Raw genomic sequence first — 19,824 nt, forward strand, 5'->3', positions numbered from 1 at the left:
CATCTAGTACTCTAGGATATGCAGCAGAAATAATAGTTTTACCTTTTTGTAACTGTCTTTTTTCTGGAAAGTGAATCTGTAGCCAGTGGCAGAAGGATTTATCCATGCAGGCCCCTGTGAATACTAATCAAGGCCACATAGCTAACTCCTTTGCAGAATGCTGCATATCAAAGCAGTTTTGCAGAATAATGAATGATGGATTCCTCCTTGTCTCCAGCTGGACAGATCATGTCTCCCTTACTGAAATCAGTAGTACAAATGCTTTTTTTCATCATGTGGTCTCTTCTTTGTCGTAGGTGTTATCTGACACTTACAGGAGCTTTGCACCTGAAATTTGGAGGAGCACCTGCAGGACCAGCAGGAACAGGCAAAACAGAAACAACGAAAGACCTGGGCAAAGCACTAGCAATCCAAACTGTAGTGTTCAACTGCTCTGACCAACTCGACTTTATGGCAATGGGAAAGTTTTTTAAGGGATTAGCCAGGTACAATGATATGCTGCATGTCATTATTGAGGAGTAGGCAGGATCCAGGAATGCTGGCCACTGGGATTTGGTGGGCATTTTTCACAGCAGCCCAAAAGAACAAGCAAAGCCCTAGTAAGGGGGTTAATGAGTTCCAGAATAATCAAGGTTACAAAATTCCAGCCAGAAAGGAGGGACACTGGATCCAATTAAAGAAAAAAAAAAGATAAAAGGAGATCCTGTTCATTTAAGGCAAAATTAAAATGCTTTGCACTAATCCACAGTGCACTAATCCACCTGTGCAAATGTTTGCAGCTTTGGCCTTTATTTTAATATCATACTTGTTGAACTGAGATTCAGCCCACAAGCTGCTTAATCTTAAAAAGAAGAGAATCTGCTGAGAATATTCGAAATTGAGCAGCCAAGAGAGACTGCTCTAAGCCCTGAGGGATCCTCTCAGAGAGGCTTCTCTCTTCTCTATGTTTCAAACAGAGCTGGTCCAATTAGTCTGTTGCACACTGGTGAATCTGAATTAGTTACTCCAACAAAAGCGATATTCTTTTCTCAGATGTTTTCTTTGTCAGTTATTTAACTTCTTTCTTAAGCCATGCCTTGTGGGAAGATCACCTTCCTCATAGGCATGCTTCCAGCTTTATACATAGTCTTCCAAATTCTAAAAAATGGACTTAAGAGTTGTCTAAATTGTATCTGCTACATTTACAACTCAGGTACAAACCAGGAATTCAACATGACACCTCTTTAAAGCTCAAATCTATAACATGCAGAATTTATCCCTGGCTGTAGGATCAGTTATTGCCATGGTCACTCATCACATGGCCTGAGATGCAAAGTCAGGGTGAAGGGCTACAGCCCCTTCCACTGTCCCAGGGCACTGTGGCTGTGTCACTGCCTGCCATGGGACATAGGGGGCCTTTGGGGTTCACTTCTAGTCTCTGTTTTACCTACCCAGCATGTGGATTTGTAATTTCTAGATCTAGCTGAACTTTTGACTGCAAGTTTGCTCCTGTGGGATGTTCCTGACTCCCTCCATCTTTCCTTCCCTGCCCAGCTCTGGTGCGTGGGCTTGCTTCGATGAGTTCAACCGCATCGATATCGAGGTGCTCTCTGTGGTGGCCCAGCAGATCACAACCATCCAGAAAGCACAGCAGCAGAGGGTATGTAAGGAACATGTGGATACAAAGGCAGACAAAAAAATCTCCACTTGAGCTAGTTCAGGCAAGTCCTTGTCCCTGCAAACCTTCATGGGGGACTGCTTCACTTCAGTGCTCAGGGGTGACTTGGACAGACATCCTTAAGCTTGGAGAGGTTTGAACAATGTCCTGGCTGTGGTGCATCATATCAGACCATTACACAGCCAGCATGCTGGGGGGCGGGGTTTGTAACCCAAGTGTGTGCTGCCACAATTGCCCACACTCTCACGGGCTGAAGTAAATCTCAGCTTGAGCTGCAGTGCCAGCACACTTTGGTGTGGGAGACACTCTGATGCAGATCCACTGAGCTGATAAAAATCAGAGCTGTGATAAAGGCAGCCAGTGTTCTGCCATGAGTTGCTCAGCACCCAATTTGTCTAAATGTGTTATCCAAGCTTTGGTGGATTCACAAAACCCAGTATGTGCAGAAAAATGCACATTCGTGCACACACAGAGTTAGTTGCATTGGAAAGTGAATTGTTGGCTTAAATGGAGACTCAGCTGTCAGCCAGTCTAGCAGCCAGTCTCTGCTTTGTTCTCTGGAGGCTCAGAAGGGTTAAGACCTGAATCTCCTTGACTTTGGCTTGGAATTAGAAACTTGCTCTCCGTAAATTCTTCTGCATTACTTTATCCCCCATCTGAAATTACTACCTACACAGCTTTAAAAAGGATTTAGGTTTCTCTTTGCCCTTTTTGCCATGAATTAATTCAGGTCTGATCTCTACCGCAAAATAAATGGAAAGATGTTTGTTTACAGCTGGAGAGATAGGAGTCTGTTCAAGAGTCAAAAAAAAAAATTTATCCTATCAGTAAATCTTCCATGATCCCAGTTTCTTATGCAGGGGAAAATATTGCTGGTAATACTGGATTCCTGCAGTGGGACCAGATTGAGTCACTACAGTTGTGGGCAGCTGTGTGTGTATGCACTTGATAATTTAACTACTAAAAGCCATTGTTCTTTTCAAGGAAGATGCTGCTACGTTATTTAATTTGTAGGTCAGGCTCTGTTCTTTGAGGATGATAATATTTGTAATTTTCCAGGTGGAGTCCTTCATATTTGAGGGCACAGAGATCCCACTGGTGCCATCCTGTGCTGTCTTCATCACAATGAACCCGGGGTATGCTGGGCGTACTGAACTGCCCGACAACCTGAAGGTGAGGAGGGGAGGCTGCATAGACAGAAAGCAGAGGTGCAACACAGGTGCTGCAGGCTACCTGGACCCACCAGTGTGTCTATGGCAAGGGTTAGGATGCAACAATTCTGGAAAGTTTCTAGACTTTGAGATTTGAAACACAATATGTAAGCAAATGGCAGTCCTCGGGTTGCAGTCTGCTGGCAGGTGCCAGGCACACTCGTGCTGTGACCTCTAAACAGTCTTGGATAGATACTCAGCCTTTCCAGTTTGCTGGGGAAAAAAGCAAGAAGCAACAGATTTTTGATCTTGTGTTGGGTCTGTATGTTTCAGGCTCTCTTTCGTCCTGTGGCTATGATGGTCCCAGATTACTCCATGATTGCTGAGATCTCACTCTACTCCTTTGGGTTTAATGAAGCCAAAGTCCTTGCAAAGAAGATCACCACAACATTCAAACTATTGTCAGAGCAGCTCAGCTCTCAGGTAGATGCCTTAATGTCCATGCATGTTTTTTCTTAATGTGAGGCTTTCTCAGCCTAAGCACAAAGTGTCTGGATGGTTCTCTTGGTGCCTTATGATAGCATATCTCAAAAACGTCACCATACCCATTCTTCATCTTCCTCCCTCCTTTCTGACTCTCATTTCTGCACCTGTGTGGCTGGACTTGCATTCACCCTAAGTCCTAGATAGTATTACAGTGTCAGGACAGTTCAGCCAAGCAGCCTTGCCTGCTTTTCCTTCCATCTAGGATTTTTCATACTGCAGTTATTCATGTCTTCTTCACTTGTAGCCTGTACAGCTGAGGACTAGTTAGTTGTTTCAAGGATCCTGAGAACAGAATTGGATGAAGGAGTTGTTCTGAAGGCATAACTCTCTCATTTTGTTTTCTTACCTGCTAACTGAGTGCATGCATAGGTTTCCTCTTTTTTAGGTGGTGCTTCTCTGTCTGATGACATTGTTTCCTCTGTGCATTTTCCAGGACCACTATGACTTTGGGATGAGAGCTGTGAAGACTGTCATCTCAACAGCTGGCAACCTCAAAAGAGAGAATCCTGATATGGATGAGGTAAATGTGCTTGCAGCTCACACTGCCATAGACTAATGTGGCCTTATAAGAGAGGAATGATCTCTGAAGTCCTGAGTTCTTTAATCCTTGCAGGAGCTCATCTGCCTGCGGGCTATTAGGGATGCCAACGTACCCAAATTCCTGCAGGATGACCTCAAGCTTTTCAATGGTATTGTCTCAGATTTATTTCCAAACATCAAAGAAACGCCTGTTGATTATGGCATCCTGGAAGAAGCCATCCGCAAATCCTGCATCCAAGCCAATCTGAAGGATGTCGATGGTGAGAGAAAAGGCTCTCCACAAGCTCCCTCTGGATCTGGGCTTTCAGTCCAGTGTGTTGTCCTAGAAAAGAGATGTGCTCCAAGACCGACTGTGCATCATCTTCCTCTACAGGTTTTGTGACTAAGGTCATCCAGCTGTATGAGACCACTGTGGTCCGTCATGGCCTTATGCTGGTGGGACCAACAGGTTCTGGGAAGACAAAGGTATGGGTGAGACACTGTGCTGGCCCCAGCAAACCATCACTACCCTAGTGATGCAGAGGTTTAAGTTTCACAGAAGACTCACACTCTGGCATTTCCAGTTTCTCTCAGATAGAAGTCTGGGCACAAAGACGCTGCCAGTTAGTACTGATTTATAGCCATGGGAAAGTATATTACTAGCTCACTTTTTGGGTTGTGAGTTGTGAGATTAGAACAAGGGTTATTAGCTCTGCTGCAGATTTTTAAGGCTGAGACATGCTTTGACATCTCGATGTGCTTCAGGCCTCTTGCACAGGAGATCTAACTGCATGTAGAATGCTTTATTTCTGTGCTTTTATTTCAGCCAGGCATCTCTTTACTATGATATTACCCTCCACTCTGTCTCCTTTCTCACTGCCTTTTGAATGCAGTTGCTGTGCGAGCAAGAGGCTTTGTCATCCTGGAGCCATGGCAGTTAACTCTCTGGCTGTCCTGCTTTTGCAGAGTTATGAAGTCCTGGCAGCTGCAATGACATCACTGAAAGGTCAGCCTGCAGCCAGTGGTGGGAATTACGAAGCAGTCAACTACTTTATACTGAATCCCAAATCCATCACAATGGGCCAGCTTTATGGAGAGTTCAACTTGCTAACGCATGAGTGGTAAAGTACAAAACCTTCTTTCCTCCCTTCCAGACAGAAAACACTTTTCTGGTCTTGAGCGTCTTCTCTTCAAGGCTGAGAACCGTTTAGGGTGGTGGCGCAAAACCAGAAGCGATCAAGTCCTTATCCTCACCCAGCTACAATAGCCAGTCACGGAGATTTAAGCTGACATCTTTTATTGTGTGCTTGGCCCGTCTGCCGGCACATGCCCAGACAGTTCCTGCAGCTCAGCTCGCAGCATTAACTGCATAACAATAATTCAATAGCTTTGGAGCACATGCCCCTGCTCTAAGATACAGCAGCTTAAAAACACTTGCTTTGCTTCTGAAGAAAAGTGACCCCTGTACTGTGCACTTGAATTGTTCTGTGTAAATGCACTGGTAGCTTTGAATGATGAGGAGTGACTTTCAGGCATAAAGAGGCATTTCATTCCCGTTACCAGGACTCCTGCTTGCTTGCATGGTTTGGAAACAAGAACCAATGGCCCATTTGCCCTCTTTGCAGCCGGGTCCTACTGCTTATGTTTCCATATGTGACCTGAGGTTGACTTTGCAGCTCACTTTATCTGGAATCTAAGGTGTGAGAAGCAGTGCGAATCTCCCTTTGGCCCTGTCAGCCAGCACTTGCTTAGGGGCAAAGCTAAAAATTGTGTTCTGTAAAATGAGGGAAACTAAATATATACTACCTCTAGGAAAAGTGCAAGCAAGTAAACATTACTGATGCTGAGACCAGAGCTTCCCAACTTAGAATCTGGTGTATATTTGCTGAAGGACATTTTATAGGATGTTCCAATTAAGCTCAACAGTTTTATTTATGATGTGACTCTACCCAAGGGCAGCACACAGGCACATCAACATGACAGAAAGAAAAATACAGCAGCCATGTAAAATGTATTTACAGACAAATCCATCTGTTTTAATCAGCTGAGCTTTAGAACAGACAGTTTTCCCTTGATCTCAGTAACAATATCCTGAAATTCACTAGCATTATAAAAATAACAAATAATTATTTAATAGCAGGAATGGAGTCTATCCAGGGTCTGAATGGAAATTGCACTCCAGGTTTCCATGTGTAGATTAAGTTCTTGCTGTCAACAGCCAGCATTCCTTGTGTCTGCTCTCCTGTTCACCAGCTCCAGCACCACCTGGGTTCACAGACAGTTGAGGATGGGGAACTTCAGTTATAAAGAGGGTAGGAACGTGCCCTTTAGCCTGGATTTATCCTTGTAACCCGAGTCTGCCTTTATACTTGGTGGAGAAAAAGAGGCACCTCAAGAGAGCAGATAACCTGCCTATGACCTGAACTGGATGCTAGCAAGGCCTCTTTACTCATTATTGAGGAGAGAGATGTTAAAGGGAAGCTTGATGTTTTACAGTTAAATGATATGAATTCCAGATTTAATGCCCAAAGAAATTGTTTCATGGTGTCACTCAGGCTGAGATGTTTATCTCAGTAAAAAAAGGAATGAAGTGGACCTTTATGCAGCTCATCAAAAAGGGAGGCACAGGTATCCTTGGGCAGATAAACCAGGGTAATATTCTGGCTCTGTTACCTTATATGGTGGGAACTTTGCCATTGATTTCAGCAAAACCAGAATGGGCCAAGCCCTGCCTTCCTCACACCTTTCAGGACAGATGGGATCTTCTCCACACTGATCCGTCGGGGAACTGTGGCCACTGACACCACCAAGAAGTGGTATATGTTTGATGGGCCAGTTGATGCTTTGTGGATTGAAAACATGAACACAGTGCTAGATGACAATAAGAAGCTGTGCCTCAGCTCGGGGGAAATCATAAAGATGACAGAGGTAACTCATCCCTCTTGCTTTTGCTGCCTGTTGTCTGTACTCCTCTCTCCCAGCACTGAAAGATGTATCAAAAGTGAACAAGTCCTTATCCTTCCTTTTGTTTTACAATTTCCAGAGCATGACCATGATGTTTGAAGTCCAGGATCTGGCTGTTGCTTCCCCTGCCACAGTCTCCCGCTGTGGCATGGTTTACCTGGAACCCAGCATTTTGGGGCTGGACCCCTTTGTTGAATGCTGGCTGAAAAATATCCCAGAAATCATGCAGCGCTTCTCACAGAAACTAGCATCTCTCTTCAAGAAATTCCTCAAGGTGAGCTGCCATGCCATTCCAGCCTTCCCAGAGTTTAAGCTTGTCAGCTTGCATATCAACCAGCACAGACTCATCAAGGCCTGGATTTAAATGCCATTGTGGGAACAGTTCAGACTACCAGCATACAAACTGCTCTGTGAATTTTCTGGGTTTAATAGATGTTACTCACTGATCCCTGTAGATGTGACTTAGTCTTATTGGTCATTATAGTTTATTTTATTTCATTTTAAAATTATTTTCTGGACAAAATCATCCCAGCGCTGCTGCTTACAGTGGAGTAACTCCAGGGAGAAAGTTGTATGAACCTGTCTTGTTATTTGTACTCTGCTGCTAAGCCATTATTGTAATGAGTAACCTGGAGATGCAAAGGAAAGCTCCAAAAGGAGCAAACCATTTAACAGCAGTGATGCCACAAGATGCACATCACTGTTGTGCAGAACCAAAAGGCAGGCCCAGTGGTTTCTTGGGGTGAAGACTGAACCTAGGGGTTTGACTGGCTTTTCTCCAGTCAGAACAGTGATACTTGGGATGCAGTTGGAAATGGCAGCATTTTCAGTCACTATACATGCTAAACATAGCATGAGGGAGACAAGGAGAAACCAGAATGAGAAGGTAAAACCAAAGACAGCTGTGCTGGATGGTGACACTGAGCTGTTCCTGCCTTTCCTTACAGGATGCCATCGACTTTGTGCGGAGCTCTGTGAAGGAGATAATTGCCTCAACAGACAGTAACCTCACAAGGAGCCTCCTCGTGCTCTTGGAATGTTTGTATCAGCCTTTCATTCCCATTAAGGTAGGATTTTGCTACCTCTTTCACTATTATTTGTGCCTGTAACTCTTAAGGACACCAAGTCATGCAGAGGGTTAGTCACCAGAGAACAAGATGTTGGTGCAGAAAGGTCATGCTGTAGCTCATCTACGGGGCAGAAGTAATATGACATCCTGCAAAGCCTAGGTAAACCTGGAAGGATTATACTCTGCCCACTGAAGAAACAAAAGATAAGCTCCATGCCTACCAGGCTGGAGGGCAGAGGTTCACTTTTATTTATAGCAGAGGGAATTGGAGAATAAGTGGAAAGCAGAGATCAGAGCTGAGCAGCGATGCACTTCAGATTGCAGGTCCTTTGAGAATTAGTACTGGAGAAGGCTGGACAATTTTCAAATTAAAAACCTAAGACTAAATTCTTCTCCCAGCTCCTGTTGAGTGACGTTAGTTCAGCAAGGGGAGTCTCTCAAGTACACCAATAAAACAACAAATTTTAATCCACAGAATATATTAACAAGGCCTGTGAAAAGCTGGCTAGAAAAAGCTACATAGAAGCTGAATAGAATTACGAAAAAATTAAGAAGAGTCTGGGTTTTGTGTGCCTTAACCATGGCTGAGAACTTTTTTTCTGCTTGTCTCTGGTTCTAAGGGAATTAAGACGATTCCCCGGGAGAAGGCTGCTCGTATGGGAGAGCTGATTGAACCCTGGTTTATATTTGCCTTGATCTGGAGTGTGGGCGCTACTGGAGATGCCCAAAGTCGCATGGCCTTCAGCTCGTGGCTCAGAAGTAAGATGGCAAAGGAAAAGGTGAGTAAAGGAAGAGCAGATCCTCTCTCATTATAGAGGAATTAGTAATGATGGATGGCGGTCAGAGCTTCTTGAATGTCTGGAGGCTTTGGATGGACTTCTTGGCATCTTGGCTACTCCCTTTAAGTCTGTCTCAAACTTAAAGGGACCACTGGAGCTGGAAGTTCTGGGAGAAATCTGAGCCCCCCTGGTCTGGGCAGCACCCCATTAGCAAAGTTTTCCCTGAAGTAGTGCAGATACTCCTATGAATTCAGCTGAGTGGCAACCAGGTTCACCACAGCTTTTTTTCTCACAGATTCAATTACTTTTCCCAAAAGAAGGACTGGTTTATGACTATAAGCTGGATGATGCTGGGCTTAGTAGTACTGAAGAGGATGTGGAGGAAGAGGTCATTAGAGAGGTAAAATACTTCACCTCCAAAAGGGGTAATCTAGGGGGAAGGACCAGGAAGCAGCAAGGTACTGGAGGATTTGGTAGGATTTTCTCATCAAGGGCAAATAAGAAAGGCCTATAGGAACTAAACAAGAATGTTTAATCAAAATTAAGCTTTTTGCTGAATCAAAAAGGCAGCTTCTTGTCTTCAGGATTGTGAAGTAGATCTTTCAAATCTACTCAAACCAGCCAAAGGCTGGTCAGTTGAGACTTGAGTGCCTCTGTCAGTGCTCAGGAAAGTGAGAGAGCTCTACAGGTGTGGCTGCTGGAGAAGGACAAGGAGAAGCTCAGATGGATAGATCTGCCTGTGTTAAAAAGCAGTGCACAACAGCAGAAGAGCTGTATGCAGTTGAGTATAGAGTAGCAGCAAAGCAGACAAATATGCCATCTTTTTCACAGGAGACAGCAGTAGGGCATGTCAGGGCCATCTTGACTGACAGTCAACTGCCTCTGGGCTGAAAGGAAGTAAAAAAAGAGGGAAAACTCTTCCTCTTCCTGAAATCAAAGAAAAGAGCCCTACATAAGCATCAGATGCTTAACAGAAGCTGCCAATGTGGTCAGAAATACAGATCTCCTGTGTTCTCCAGCACATCCCTGGCAGAACCTCTATCTCACTTGTATAGTGGCCTCTGGGAGGTTCATCTGCAGCTTGAATCTAGCAGAAGTCATCCATGTCTTGTACAAGTACAGAACCTCATGTGCCTCTGAGTGCAGCGTGGCTGATGGCACCAAATGTGAAGACAGGATCCCAGATAAACCCCTTTTGGCCCTCTGCCATGGGCAGAATTCCCATTCTTGCAAATATCAAAAGTGCTCCATCCCACTTTGATCCCAGTTCTCAGAAGGGAGGGCAAGTGTGTTGCTGCTGGAGCAATAACCTCTGACTCTTGGGCTCTCTCCCACTCAAAATAAGTGAGTCAAACGCTCACAGCATTGCCATACAGAAAGATAAGGGTGGCAAGACTAAGAGAGGGGCTGGAAACCTGAATTCCTCATCAAAATCTGAGCTAATACACAAGGAGTGGTGACAGGGAAAACAGCGAAATAGTTTTCTTTTCCTGTAAGGGATAGATGTGACTGCCCCCTCTAAGCAGACTCATATCTTTCAGGTGCACTGGGAGGTGTGGCTGGACCCTACAGCAAAGTTCACCATGGTTCCAGATACCAACTTCTGTGATGTTATTGTGCCCACAATGAACACAGTCCGCATGGCATATCTGCTGGAGCTGTTGCTCACCAACTATAAGCCAGTATGTGCCCAGCCTTGTCTTTGAATTTTTGATTCAGCCTTTTCCTCTCCCAGTGCAGTCAGAACTTAACAGCTACCTGACACTTTGAGATTATTTCCCACTCCCATGGATTTGTATTTCTCTGCTCAAAATCTGTGCTTAAGCCCTAAGAATTCTCCATTCAGTCCCCAGGCACCGTGCCAGTGCCTCAAAGGTGTGTCAAGAGTCATTTGTTTAATCAAAATGCAGCAATTGCTAGATAGCCCATCACCATCCCTCTCTACCTGTTTCCTACAGTTTGATTTCATGCTTCTCTGGTTGGATTCCATCCACACCAGGAGGTCTGTTGGGCAGCTGACCTTACTGAAGAAATAAGCCTAACCTTTTGATTCCTAAGTGAGCAGTAACCTGCATTTCCTCCAGCAAATGTGAGAGTGCTGGGAAACACAGAATGCTTGCCTGGTGTTATGCTGCATTGCTGATTGTGCTTCCAGATTCTCTGCATTGGTCCCACTGGCACAGGGAAGACCCTCACAATTGCGGACAAGCTTTTGAAGAACTTGCCTAACAAATACATCACCCACTTCCTGATGTTTTCAGCACGCACCTCTGCTAACCAAACCCAGGATCTCATTGACAGCAAACTGGATAAGAGGCAAGATTCCTTTCTGTGTGTGCAAAAGCAGCATCCCTGAGCTCAGTGTTTCTGTCAACTTGGCCATTTAATTTCATCCCAAGACCTGAAGGGGCCGCAAGCACATACAGCTGTGGATAACAAATAGAACACACAGCACATCTGAGCTGGGATTGCGAGAGCCAGTAAAAGCTTAATATAATGGCAAGAAAGTGAGAAGGATTAGTGAGGGTCTGTAAGAGTTGCTCCAATTCTAGTTATTCCAGAAATACTACATTTCACAGCACAGGTGTTTGCAAACCCTGGTGTGGGATCTTTACAGAAAGTGATGAAGGGAGAAAATGTGGCTGCCCACCCGCAGTCCCACTCCCCACAGTTAACAGCTTCCATTTCATCTCCCTGGTCAGCCACTGCTTTGAAGTTTCCAACAGATTCATGGGCTCAAGTTTTGCTTTTATTTGCACCCATTTATTCACTGACATTGTGCATAAGTAGACAAAATTTCACTTGTGTTTGGAAAGAAGCCAGTGCCTCAAACGTTGCTCCAGATCTTTTCCATATAAAGGCCCTTATCATGGAGTTTATTAAGTATAAGAATACCTGAAACTGTTGATTCAGGAAACACCTGGGGATAAAAAAGAGTGCTTTTGGATCAAGATAGGAGTACCTTTGCAATAGGAGTTGTCCTGTGTCCTTTCACGGGTTCTCTCCTTACAGGCGGAAAGGTGTGTTCGGGCCTCCAGTTGGTCGGTACTTCATATTTTTTATCGATGACTTGAACATGCCCATGCTGGAGCAATATGGTGCTCAGCCACCCATCGAGCTGCTGCGGCAGTACATGGACCACCAGGGCTGGTACGACCGGAAACAGATCGGTATGACCCAGACCCTGAGCCCAGAGCTCTTGGCGAAAGTTGGCCTGCTAGATACGTGTACCTGCTGTGGCAATTTGTGGCCAGGGTTTTCAGCTACAACTTAGCATTCATTCCTGATTTTGCACTCTTCAAGGTACTTTTAAGCATCTGGTAGATATTAATTTTGTCTGTGCCATGGGACCTCCTGGAGGGGGAAGGAATCCTGTCACTCCACGCTTCACTCGCCATTTCAACTACCTCTCCTTCACCGAGATGGATGACAGCAGCAAGAAGACTATCTTCTCCAACATCCTTGGCAGCTGGATGGGTAAGTCCTGCAGAAAACTGCCACCTTCTCCTCATGTTGGAAGTCACCCTGCTGATAATGGAGGTTGGAAGGGGAGGGATTAATACTGATGATCCAATCAAAATGTTGGAAGCTGAAACTTGCAGTCACTTGAAGATGCTTTTGGGAAAGCGTTGTATGAATCTTAGCAAACAGAGAGCTCATACACTGTTTAATCTCAGGGCCAAACTCTGCTCATGCAAATCAGCAAACTTCAGCTTTAGCTTTCACTGTTCCATAAGATATCATATAGCCTGGGCCTTTCAAAGAGCATTTCATTTGTGATGGATGATGCAGATATCCTTCACCTCAGCAGGTAAAGCTGGAACTCAGGTTTTTTTTCTTTTTCTAGATGGACTCCTAGGAGAAAGAAGTTACAGAACTCCAGTGCGTAAGTAAGAGCAGAAAGATGAGAGAGACAGTGAACAGAACAAGCTGATGGGCACAGCATGGCATAGCTTACCTGTGCTTTCAGCAGACAGACACTTGCCCAGACAACAGCCCTCAGTGCAAGCAGAGCCTTCTGTTACTCTCCATCTGCTGCAGCCTGTGGACAGCTGAGCAGGATGGATCTGGGCATGGTGCTACAGCCACCCAGAAAAAAGGGTTCATTTGGAGTGAAATGAGTCCTCTGTATTTGACAGGGTGGGAATTTAGGATCATCTTTGTAAATGTGCCCTCATCTGCAAATCTGCCAGTAGAAAGGAGTCAGAATAGTCAGCTATGAGAGAAACAAAGCAGAGGTTTCTGGGTGCTTGCAATATTCACAAGTGCCAGTACCTGGCTATGAGTTCGGGGGCACACTGAAACATCTAGCTGTGATTTAAAGAGAAATTAAAGAACTTCGGAAATCATGCAAAAAAGTTCAAAATGCTGAGGTGTCACAGGGCTCTACTTCTTAAGGAATGTTTGTAACAAACTTCATTGAGAGAAAAAAAAATATGCTCTGAAACTGGCAGCTGTGTTTAAATCTTGCCAGACTATTGCATAAGAAATTATTCCTCAGTGGCTTTGCATTTGCTGAGCATAATGATTTGCAGGGGGGTTAGCTAAGAGGGCACTCACACCTTCTAGCTTAAAAGTAGCTGAGACTCTACTGTGGGAGTATAAAGAAGGAGAAGGAAAACCTGTCTGGAGTATTTCAGGTAGGCATCAATTGCCTTTCTGGCAGTGTCTCCTCTGTCTCTGCGGGGTATAAAGTTTTTGCATCACAGAATGATTGTGATGTGTTCTTCCATCCCCAAATCTGGTTCACATTAGTTGAGAAACTCATTGGAAACTGTCCACTGCAGTGAGCAGGTGCTTGGTCAGGTGCCTCACAGTCTCAGCAGAAGAAAGCACACAAAACTGTGTTCCTGCCCAAGCACCTCTGCTGCTCATTGCCACCTTCTCAGCCCAGAGTCTGGGACCTTCTCAGCCCAGAGTCACCTCACTGGCATCCTCTCCAACTTCCTCTGTCTCTGCAGCTGGAGCAGTTGCAGTCAAAGACTTGAACGAGCCCTTGGTGGATGCCACTATCCATGTGTATATGACCATCACATCCCAGCTGCTGCCCACACCAGCAAAGTCTCATTACACCTTCAACCTGAGAGACCTGTCCAAGGTGTTCCAGGGCATGCTCATGGCTGAGCCCAGCAAGGTCGAGGTGAGTCCTCCCATCAGCACAGCTGTGCCACGCAGGGGAAGACCAGAAATGTTCCAGCTGAGGCCTCGTGGACAGGCCTGCAAGCAGGCTTCAATTTCCCGCTGAAGCTGCATTTTGGAATTGCTCAATGAATGTGATGGGCCCCACTTTGGCTATTGTCTGGTACCAATAGGAAACAAACCCCCTCTTTCACCTCAGCCCTTCCTTGGCGTGGAAGCAGGTGAGTCAGTACAACACAGCCCATCCATTCAGGGCTGGATGGAGCCACAGGGGGCCAGACAGGGGCAGAGGTGCTGTCCTGCCTGCTTGTGTCAGTGGAGGCTTCTGCCCCTTCAACCCTCCTGAGGACCTTGCTCTGTTTTCAGCCTGGCTAGTAGAGATTGACTTATCACAGGAAGTGCTTAGGATCCTAGTTCTGTGCTACCAGCCTAATAAAGGGATCTTCCCAAAAAACACAAGAAAACTGTAAAAATTAAATCAAACTGGGGAAAGATAAGAACAGGGAACATAAAATTTAAATCTCTCAAAGAAAGCCCGGCATATGGACAAATAGAGGAGGGAATTAGCTGAAGCTGTAATGAGCTCTCTGCAAAGCAGCTGTTTTGACAAGAGTTGATTTTGAGAGGAGAAGGGAAAGCAGCTTCCTCCGCCCAGTTCATTCTCCGCTCCAGCTGCCTTCTAGCAGGAGTGGAGCTGGCCACATGCTGGGCAGGAACCAGCTTTCCTGACAATGATGCTCATAACACTTCTCTGCTTCTCTCACGGGGGCTGTTTTGCTGGGATTTCCTGCCAGGACAAATTGGACCTGCTGAGACTGTGGTACCATGAGAGCTGCCGGGTCTTCTGTGATCGCTTGGTCAACGATGAGGACCGGACCTGGTTTGACAACCTAATGATGAAGAAGATGGAGGAGTTTGGCACCACTTTTGAGGAGGTCATCCCCTCCCAGCCAGTTCTGTTTGGAGACTTCATGGAACCAGGTGCCAATGTCAAGCTATACAAAGCAATCGACAGCCAGGAAAAGGTAAGGACCCTGGGAATCCTGATGTGAACTATGTTCATATCTTCCAAGGCTTTTGTAAACAAAGGAAAACAGTTAATAGTGATGGTGGAGCTGCTGTAATTGAAGGTGTCTGGAACCACAAACCCTCCGAGGGGTCTCCTGTGAACTCCTACCCCATATATGGATAGTAGCTGTATTTGACACAATGGGAAATTGAGGTGGAACAAGCTGTCTCTGCTTTTCAATCCTGGAGGCAGCCTGCTATGCCAAATCTCCGAAATGAGCTGCACTTGGGACTGAAAAGTGAAATTTGCTGGAAAGAAATGGCACATTACCCCCAAACAATACTACTTTTGCCATTAAAGACTTCACAATTGACTTTACAAGTAATTAATGTTACTGCCAGATTCCCTGTTGGAGAAGATACTGCGAGTACTTCGGTAGTGGTAATTAAGCAAAGGCAATGAGCAGCACGTTTTGCACTCATTATCAGAAACAGATGATTATCCTGTCGTCTCTCCTCTTGTGATAGCTGTGTGACAAGGAGTGGTAATTAACTGAGCTTTCCAATCCCTTTTGCAAAGTATGTAGGCCTGTCCCCCACTGAGGTGAGCACAGCTGAGACAGCCAGGCTTACAGGCTGCCACACAGTCCACTGGTGCACACAGGACTTTGGCATCTAGGCAGGGATTCCAGCACTGTATGAATTCCAGCTGGTGTTGCTTGCCCAAGTTCACAGTGAGATTGCTGAGGGGATAGGATCAAATCCCAGATATCTTCATGCTTCATCTCCTTCTCTGGCCTGAGGGTGCTGTTGAAAAGAGCCCTGGAAAGGGCGGGAGAAACTGCTCCTGCAACTGTTCCATGTGATGACTGGACTGGGAGAGGAGTGTGCTCCTCTACCCATCTACAGCTGGTGTTGTTTTCTTCCAGCACCTGCCCTTTCCAGCCAGGATCCTAACCACAGGGTGCAGCAGCAGGCAATGGGCAGCTATAGAGCGAGGAAACTGTCCCAGAGGGAGGCCCTGGAGCAGTATGGATCAGGCAGCCATAAGCTATTTTATTTTGAACTACACCCTGCTGTTTCTCCAGGCAAACAGCACTGTTGGGAACAGCAGACCTTAGTCACTTGCCTGAGTTAGTTTAAGGTCACTGTTCAGCAGCTGCCGCCACCACCACTATCTAAATTCAGCCCAGTCCAATGGCACTTCCTATAAAAGCATGGAGGAGAGTTGCTCCCAGACCCTGCTGAGCACCAGGCTCTGCCCTCTCACAGTCCAGGCTTGGCCTGCAATCACCTCCCCACACACACACTATTGCTTTTATCTGGTAGCCACAATTGAGGGTTTCTGCCCACAGCTGAAGGTTGTGATTGAGGATTACCTGGAAGAGTACAATCAAAACAACACCCCAGAGCTGAAGCTTGTGCTTTTCATGGATGCAATCCAGCACATCTGCCGAATCAGCCGGATTCTGCGGCAGGCTCCAGGGAATGCTCTTCTCCTGGGTGTTGGAGGAAGTGGTAGACAGTCCCTCACCAGACTGGCATCTCACATGTAAGTAATGCACTCCCACCTATGCATGTATCATGGAGCAGCTCCATTGGGGCTGTATTCAGAGAATCTCTTTTTCTGCCCTTCCCACTACCAGTTGCACGTTTCTCTGGCAGCTGACTCTTCAAATGACTCAAGAGCGAGTGCTCAGTAACATGCACCTCTGCACTGGGTTTGTAGCTAGCTTGGGTATCTCTGCTTTGAGTAAAACCTACTCCTGGGTTGGTGGCTGAACATGCACAAGGACAAACGTGCTCAGGACTCATTGTAGGAAAACAACTTGCCTGAGTCCTTTCCCCCTGAGTCCACAACACATACTCAGGATTGACAGAAGAGGATATTTTAATTGGATGTAACTCCACAGGCTTCTCTTTCCTTTAGGTCAGAGTATGAGTGTTTCCAGATCGAACTGTCCAAAAATTATGGCATGACCGAATGGCGAGAAGATGTGAGGAAGATCATGATGAAGGCAGGCCTTCAAAGTCTACCCAAGACGTTCCTGTTTGTAGACACACAGGTACAGGAGTATTTGCATGGTGGATTCCGTCTCAAAAGGAGTCAGAAACACATGTCTAAGCTCAGTAAATCCTCCTAAAGGGGATTGAGGAGTTTGATACAAACCACACACAACTTGTATTTCTTCAGTAGCCTACATTCATCATCTTATGAAAAAACCCCAGGGAAACTGGAGGTGGTGCATTTATGCTAGAGGGACTGTAGAGAGGTGTGTGAGTGGGCTGATTGTTCTCTTGCTCAAAGAAGCTTCTTTCAGCTCCATACAAGGGTTTGGTGGGTTCAGAGATTTTAGACCCAGCTGCCTGAAGCTAAGCACTGTGTTGGCCACTGATATTAGAAGTCCTAAGTAACAGGATTCTTCTTCTTTTCAAAGATACCAGTAGATTTAGGACCTGCTGGTTCCTCAGGGTTATGTTGGCTTATAACTGTAAACTGTAACTTGCTAATGACTAGGCCAACTTCTGGAATTCACAATGTTCCCCATAGGCTTTTTGCTGCCTTCATTATCATAGGAAGCATTCCCATGTGGCACAGCCCTAAGCAGTGAGATGAGCATCAGTCAAATGCTGCTTGTTCTTGCAGCCTTCTCCCTGCAGTGAGAAGTATATGTGGGAGCAGAGGGGCACAGGAGGGTTCATTTAGTCAAGGAGATGGATTCTGTGTATTTCTGATTTAGCAAAGGTGGAGAGGTGAGTGTAGCACTGGAGGGAGATCGTCCCACAGACTGTGACACATCCCTACAATTACTTTGTCTCCCACATTGATAAGCTTTATTTTAATAATGAAATGTTCCGTGATGGAGGAACGAAGACCCGGAGCAACCAGATATCTGGGGTCTGACTCCAGAGTCAACTGTGATGCAGGGAGTGAGGGCCTGAGCTCAATTTGTCTGTAAGGAGGCAGTGAAGGGGCATGAGGAGGTTTGTTCTCAGACACATACCTCCATCTCTGAAATGGATGAACATGATTGTTCAATTGGAACTCTCACAAGAGTCAGAGTGTGCTTTACTGGAGCCAAGTGATCACAAAAATGGTTTCTTATAGCAGAGGCTGAGGGCTATATTTATGCAGAAATGATCTCCATGGCATGTGAGACACGACTGCCTTCTGACTTAGGAAAGTGCTTTTTTTTTTTTTTTACCTGTCATCTACTTAGATTAAAAATGAATCCTTCCTTGAAGATATCAACAACTTGCTCAACTCCGGTGACGTTCCCAACATTTACAACCCTGATGACCAAGAACAGATCATGACAGCTATGAAGCCTGTTGTTCGAGATCTCGGGCAGCAGCCCACCAAGGCTAATTTGATGGCTGCATACACAGGGCGGGTCCGCAGCAATATCCACCTGGTCCTGTGCATGAGGTACGGTTCAGGCCTAGGACTCTGTGCTTTTCATGTTAATTATTCCTTCCTCCTCCTTTGCCTTGCATCATTTTGTGATGGGATCTTTATTTCCAAGCCCCAGACTTTGGAGGAGGAGGAGAAATATGGGTATAGTTTACCTTCCCATAAGATTGGATAATTTCTTTTTTTTTTTTTCTGCACATTGCTGGTTTCAAGATGAGGTTTGAAAATTTTGAGAATATGATTATATGTGATCCAGATTAATTACAAGCTTCCTGCTCCTTTACGCACCATTGAGCCATTTGTTACAAAAAAATCTTTCTTGAATTTGGGGCTCAGTTGCACCATGTTTACTCATGAATCTAGTGCATAGTCCATAAGTAGCTTGCTTGCTTGTGGGAGGGATACCAGAAGGTACAGGGCACTCTCAGTGCAAGTACAAATAGAAAAATCAGGGCCATAATTTTAGTCTAGTGATGTGATCTCTGCACCCACCTGCTTGAAATAAACTTCAGAGCACATTTACCTGAAGAGTCTTTCTTCCTAAGGAGGGACCCATAAAATATCAGCCTACTACCATCTTAATACTCCCAGAATATACCAAGGACTTCCAAGGAGTGAGCTGAGACCAGCAGCTCGCTGCCTGAATTTTCATTCCCCTTTTCCCTCCTTCCTTGGGTATATTCCTGGCCCTCTTACCTGCAATTCTCTTCCCACTTCAGGGTGATTCTGTGGAAGAAGGAAAGCTGTTTTGTCCTTGTATTTTGAGCTGGTTGTAACATATTTTCTGCATGCCTTACCCTCAGCCCGCTTGGAGAAATCTTCCGTGCACGCTTGAGGCAGTTCCCCTCTCTTGTGAACTGCTGTACCATTGACTGGTTCAATCAGTGGCCTGCTGAAGCCCTGGAGAGCGTTGCCTCCTCCTTCTTGAATGAAGTCCCACTTCTTGGTACTGGTAACGAAGATATCAGTGGGATGGTAGGTGCCACACTCAACAGAATACACTGTTCCTGTATGTTCAGAGTGCCATGTCTCTAGATACACCAAGACAATGGATGCAGGGCACAACTGCAGAAAGGTCCTACCCTGCAGCAGAAACGTTTCTGGGCAAGGTTGTTCAAATGCAGAACTGGATAGCTTTTGTATGCCTTGAAACAGGCATGGCCATTTGTCACCCCTCTGTGGCACTGAAGCCCACACACATACATAAGCTCTGCTGTGACTGTATACTTTGGCTCTTTGGCAGCCCTTTGTGCTCTCTCTGGGCATCACATAGACTTGCCTACCCCATGTTCAGTACTGAATAAGATTATTTTTTTCCTTTCTCCGTGTAGATTCAAGTATGTGTAGCAATCCATCAGAGTGTGGCAAAGAAGTGTCAATTGTTCCTAGCAGAGCTGGGCAGACACAATTATATCACTCCCAAGAGCTACCTCGAGTTCCTCAGCATCTTCAGTTCCCTCATTGGAAGGAAGCAACAGGAACTGAAGACAGCCAAAAACAGGATGAAAGGTGGCCTGGACAAGGTTCGTTCCTCACACCCAGGAGAGCTGTGGGGTCACCCCTTAACCACTCTGAGC

The 19,824-nt window shown here is 45.6% G+C and overlaps 1 protein-coding gene across 1 annotated transcript in view; it reads left to right on the plus strand.

Moving 5' to 3' along the window:
* DNAH1 (dynein axonemal heavy chain 1) overlaps nt 1-19,824 on the plus strand; it is a 90,716-nt gene that overhangs the window by 49,504 nt on the left and 21,388 nt on the right. The window contains 25 exon segments of the mRNA XM_017819972.1: nt 297-485; nt 1,534-1,639; nt 2,717-2,830; nt 3,142-3,291; nt 3,788-3,874; nt 3,968-4,154; nt 4,268-4,359; nt 4,840-4,994; nt 6,624-6,801; nt 6,917-7,111; nt 7,785-7,904; nt 8,527-8,685; nt 8,981-9,085; nt 10,227-10,367; nt 10,841-11,001; nt 11,698-11,855; nt 11,989-12,162; nt 12,533-12,571; nt 13,647-13,825; nt 14,619-14,849; nt 16,188-16,384; nt 16,763-16,898; nt 18,054-18,262; nt 19,051-19,222; nt 19,579-19,770. Coding sequence (XP_017675461.1) covers nt 297-485; nt 1,534-1,639; nt 2,717-2,830; nt 3,142-3,291; nt 3,788-3,874; nt 3,968-4,154; nt 4,268-4,359; nt 4,840-4,994; nt 6,624-6,801; nt 6,917-7,111; nt 7,785-7,904; nt 8,527-8,685; nt 8,981-9,085; nt 10,227-10,367; nt 10,841-11,001; nt 11,698-11,855; nt 11,989-12,162; nt 12,533-12,571; nt 13,647-13,825; nt 14,619-14,849; nt 16,188-16,384; nt 16,763-16,898; nt 18,054-18,262; nt 19,051-19,222; nt 19,579-19,770 — 3,826 coding nt within the window.

This window comes from Lepidothrix coronata, unplaced genomic scaffold (assembly GCF_001604755.1).
Source record: "Lepidothrix coronata isolate B3197 unplaced genomic scaffold, Lepidothrix_coronata-1.0 Scaffold78, whole genome shotgun sequence".
Classification (NCBI taxonomy): domain Eukaryota; kingdom Metazoa; phylum Chordata; class Aves; order Passeriformes; family Pipridae; genus Lepidothrix; species Lepidothrix coronata.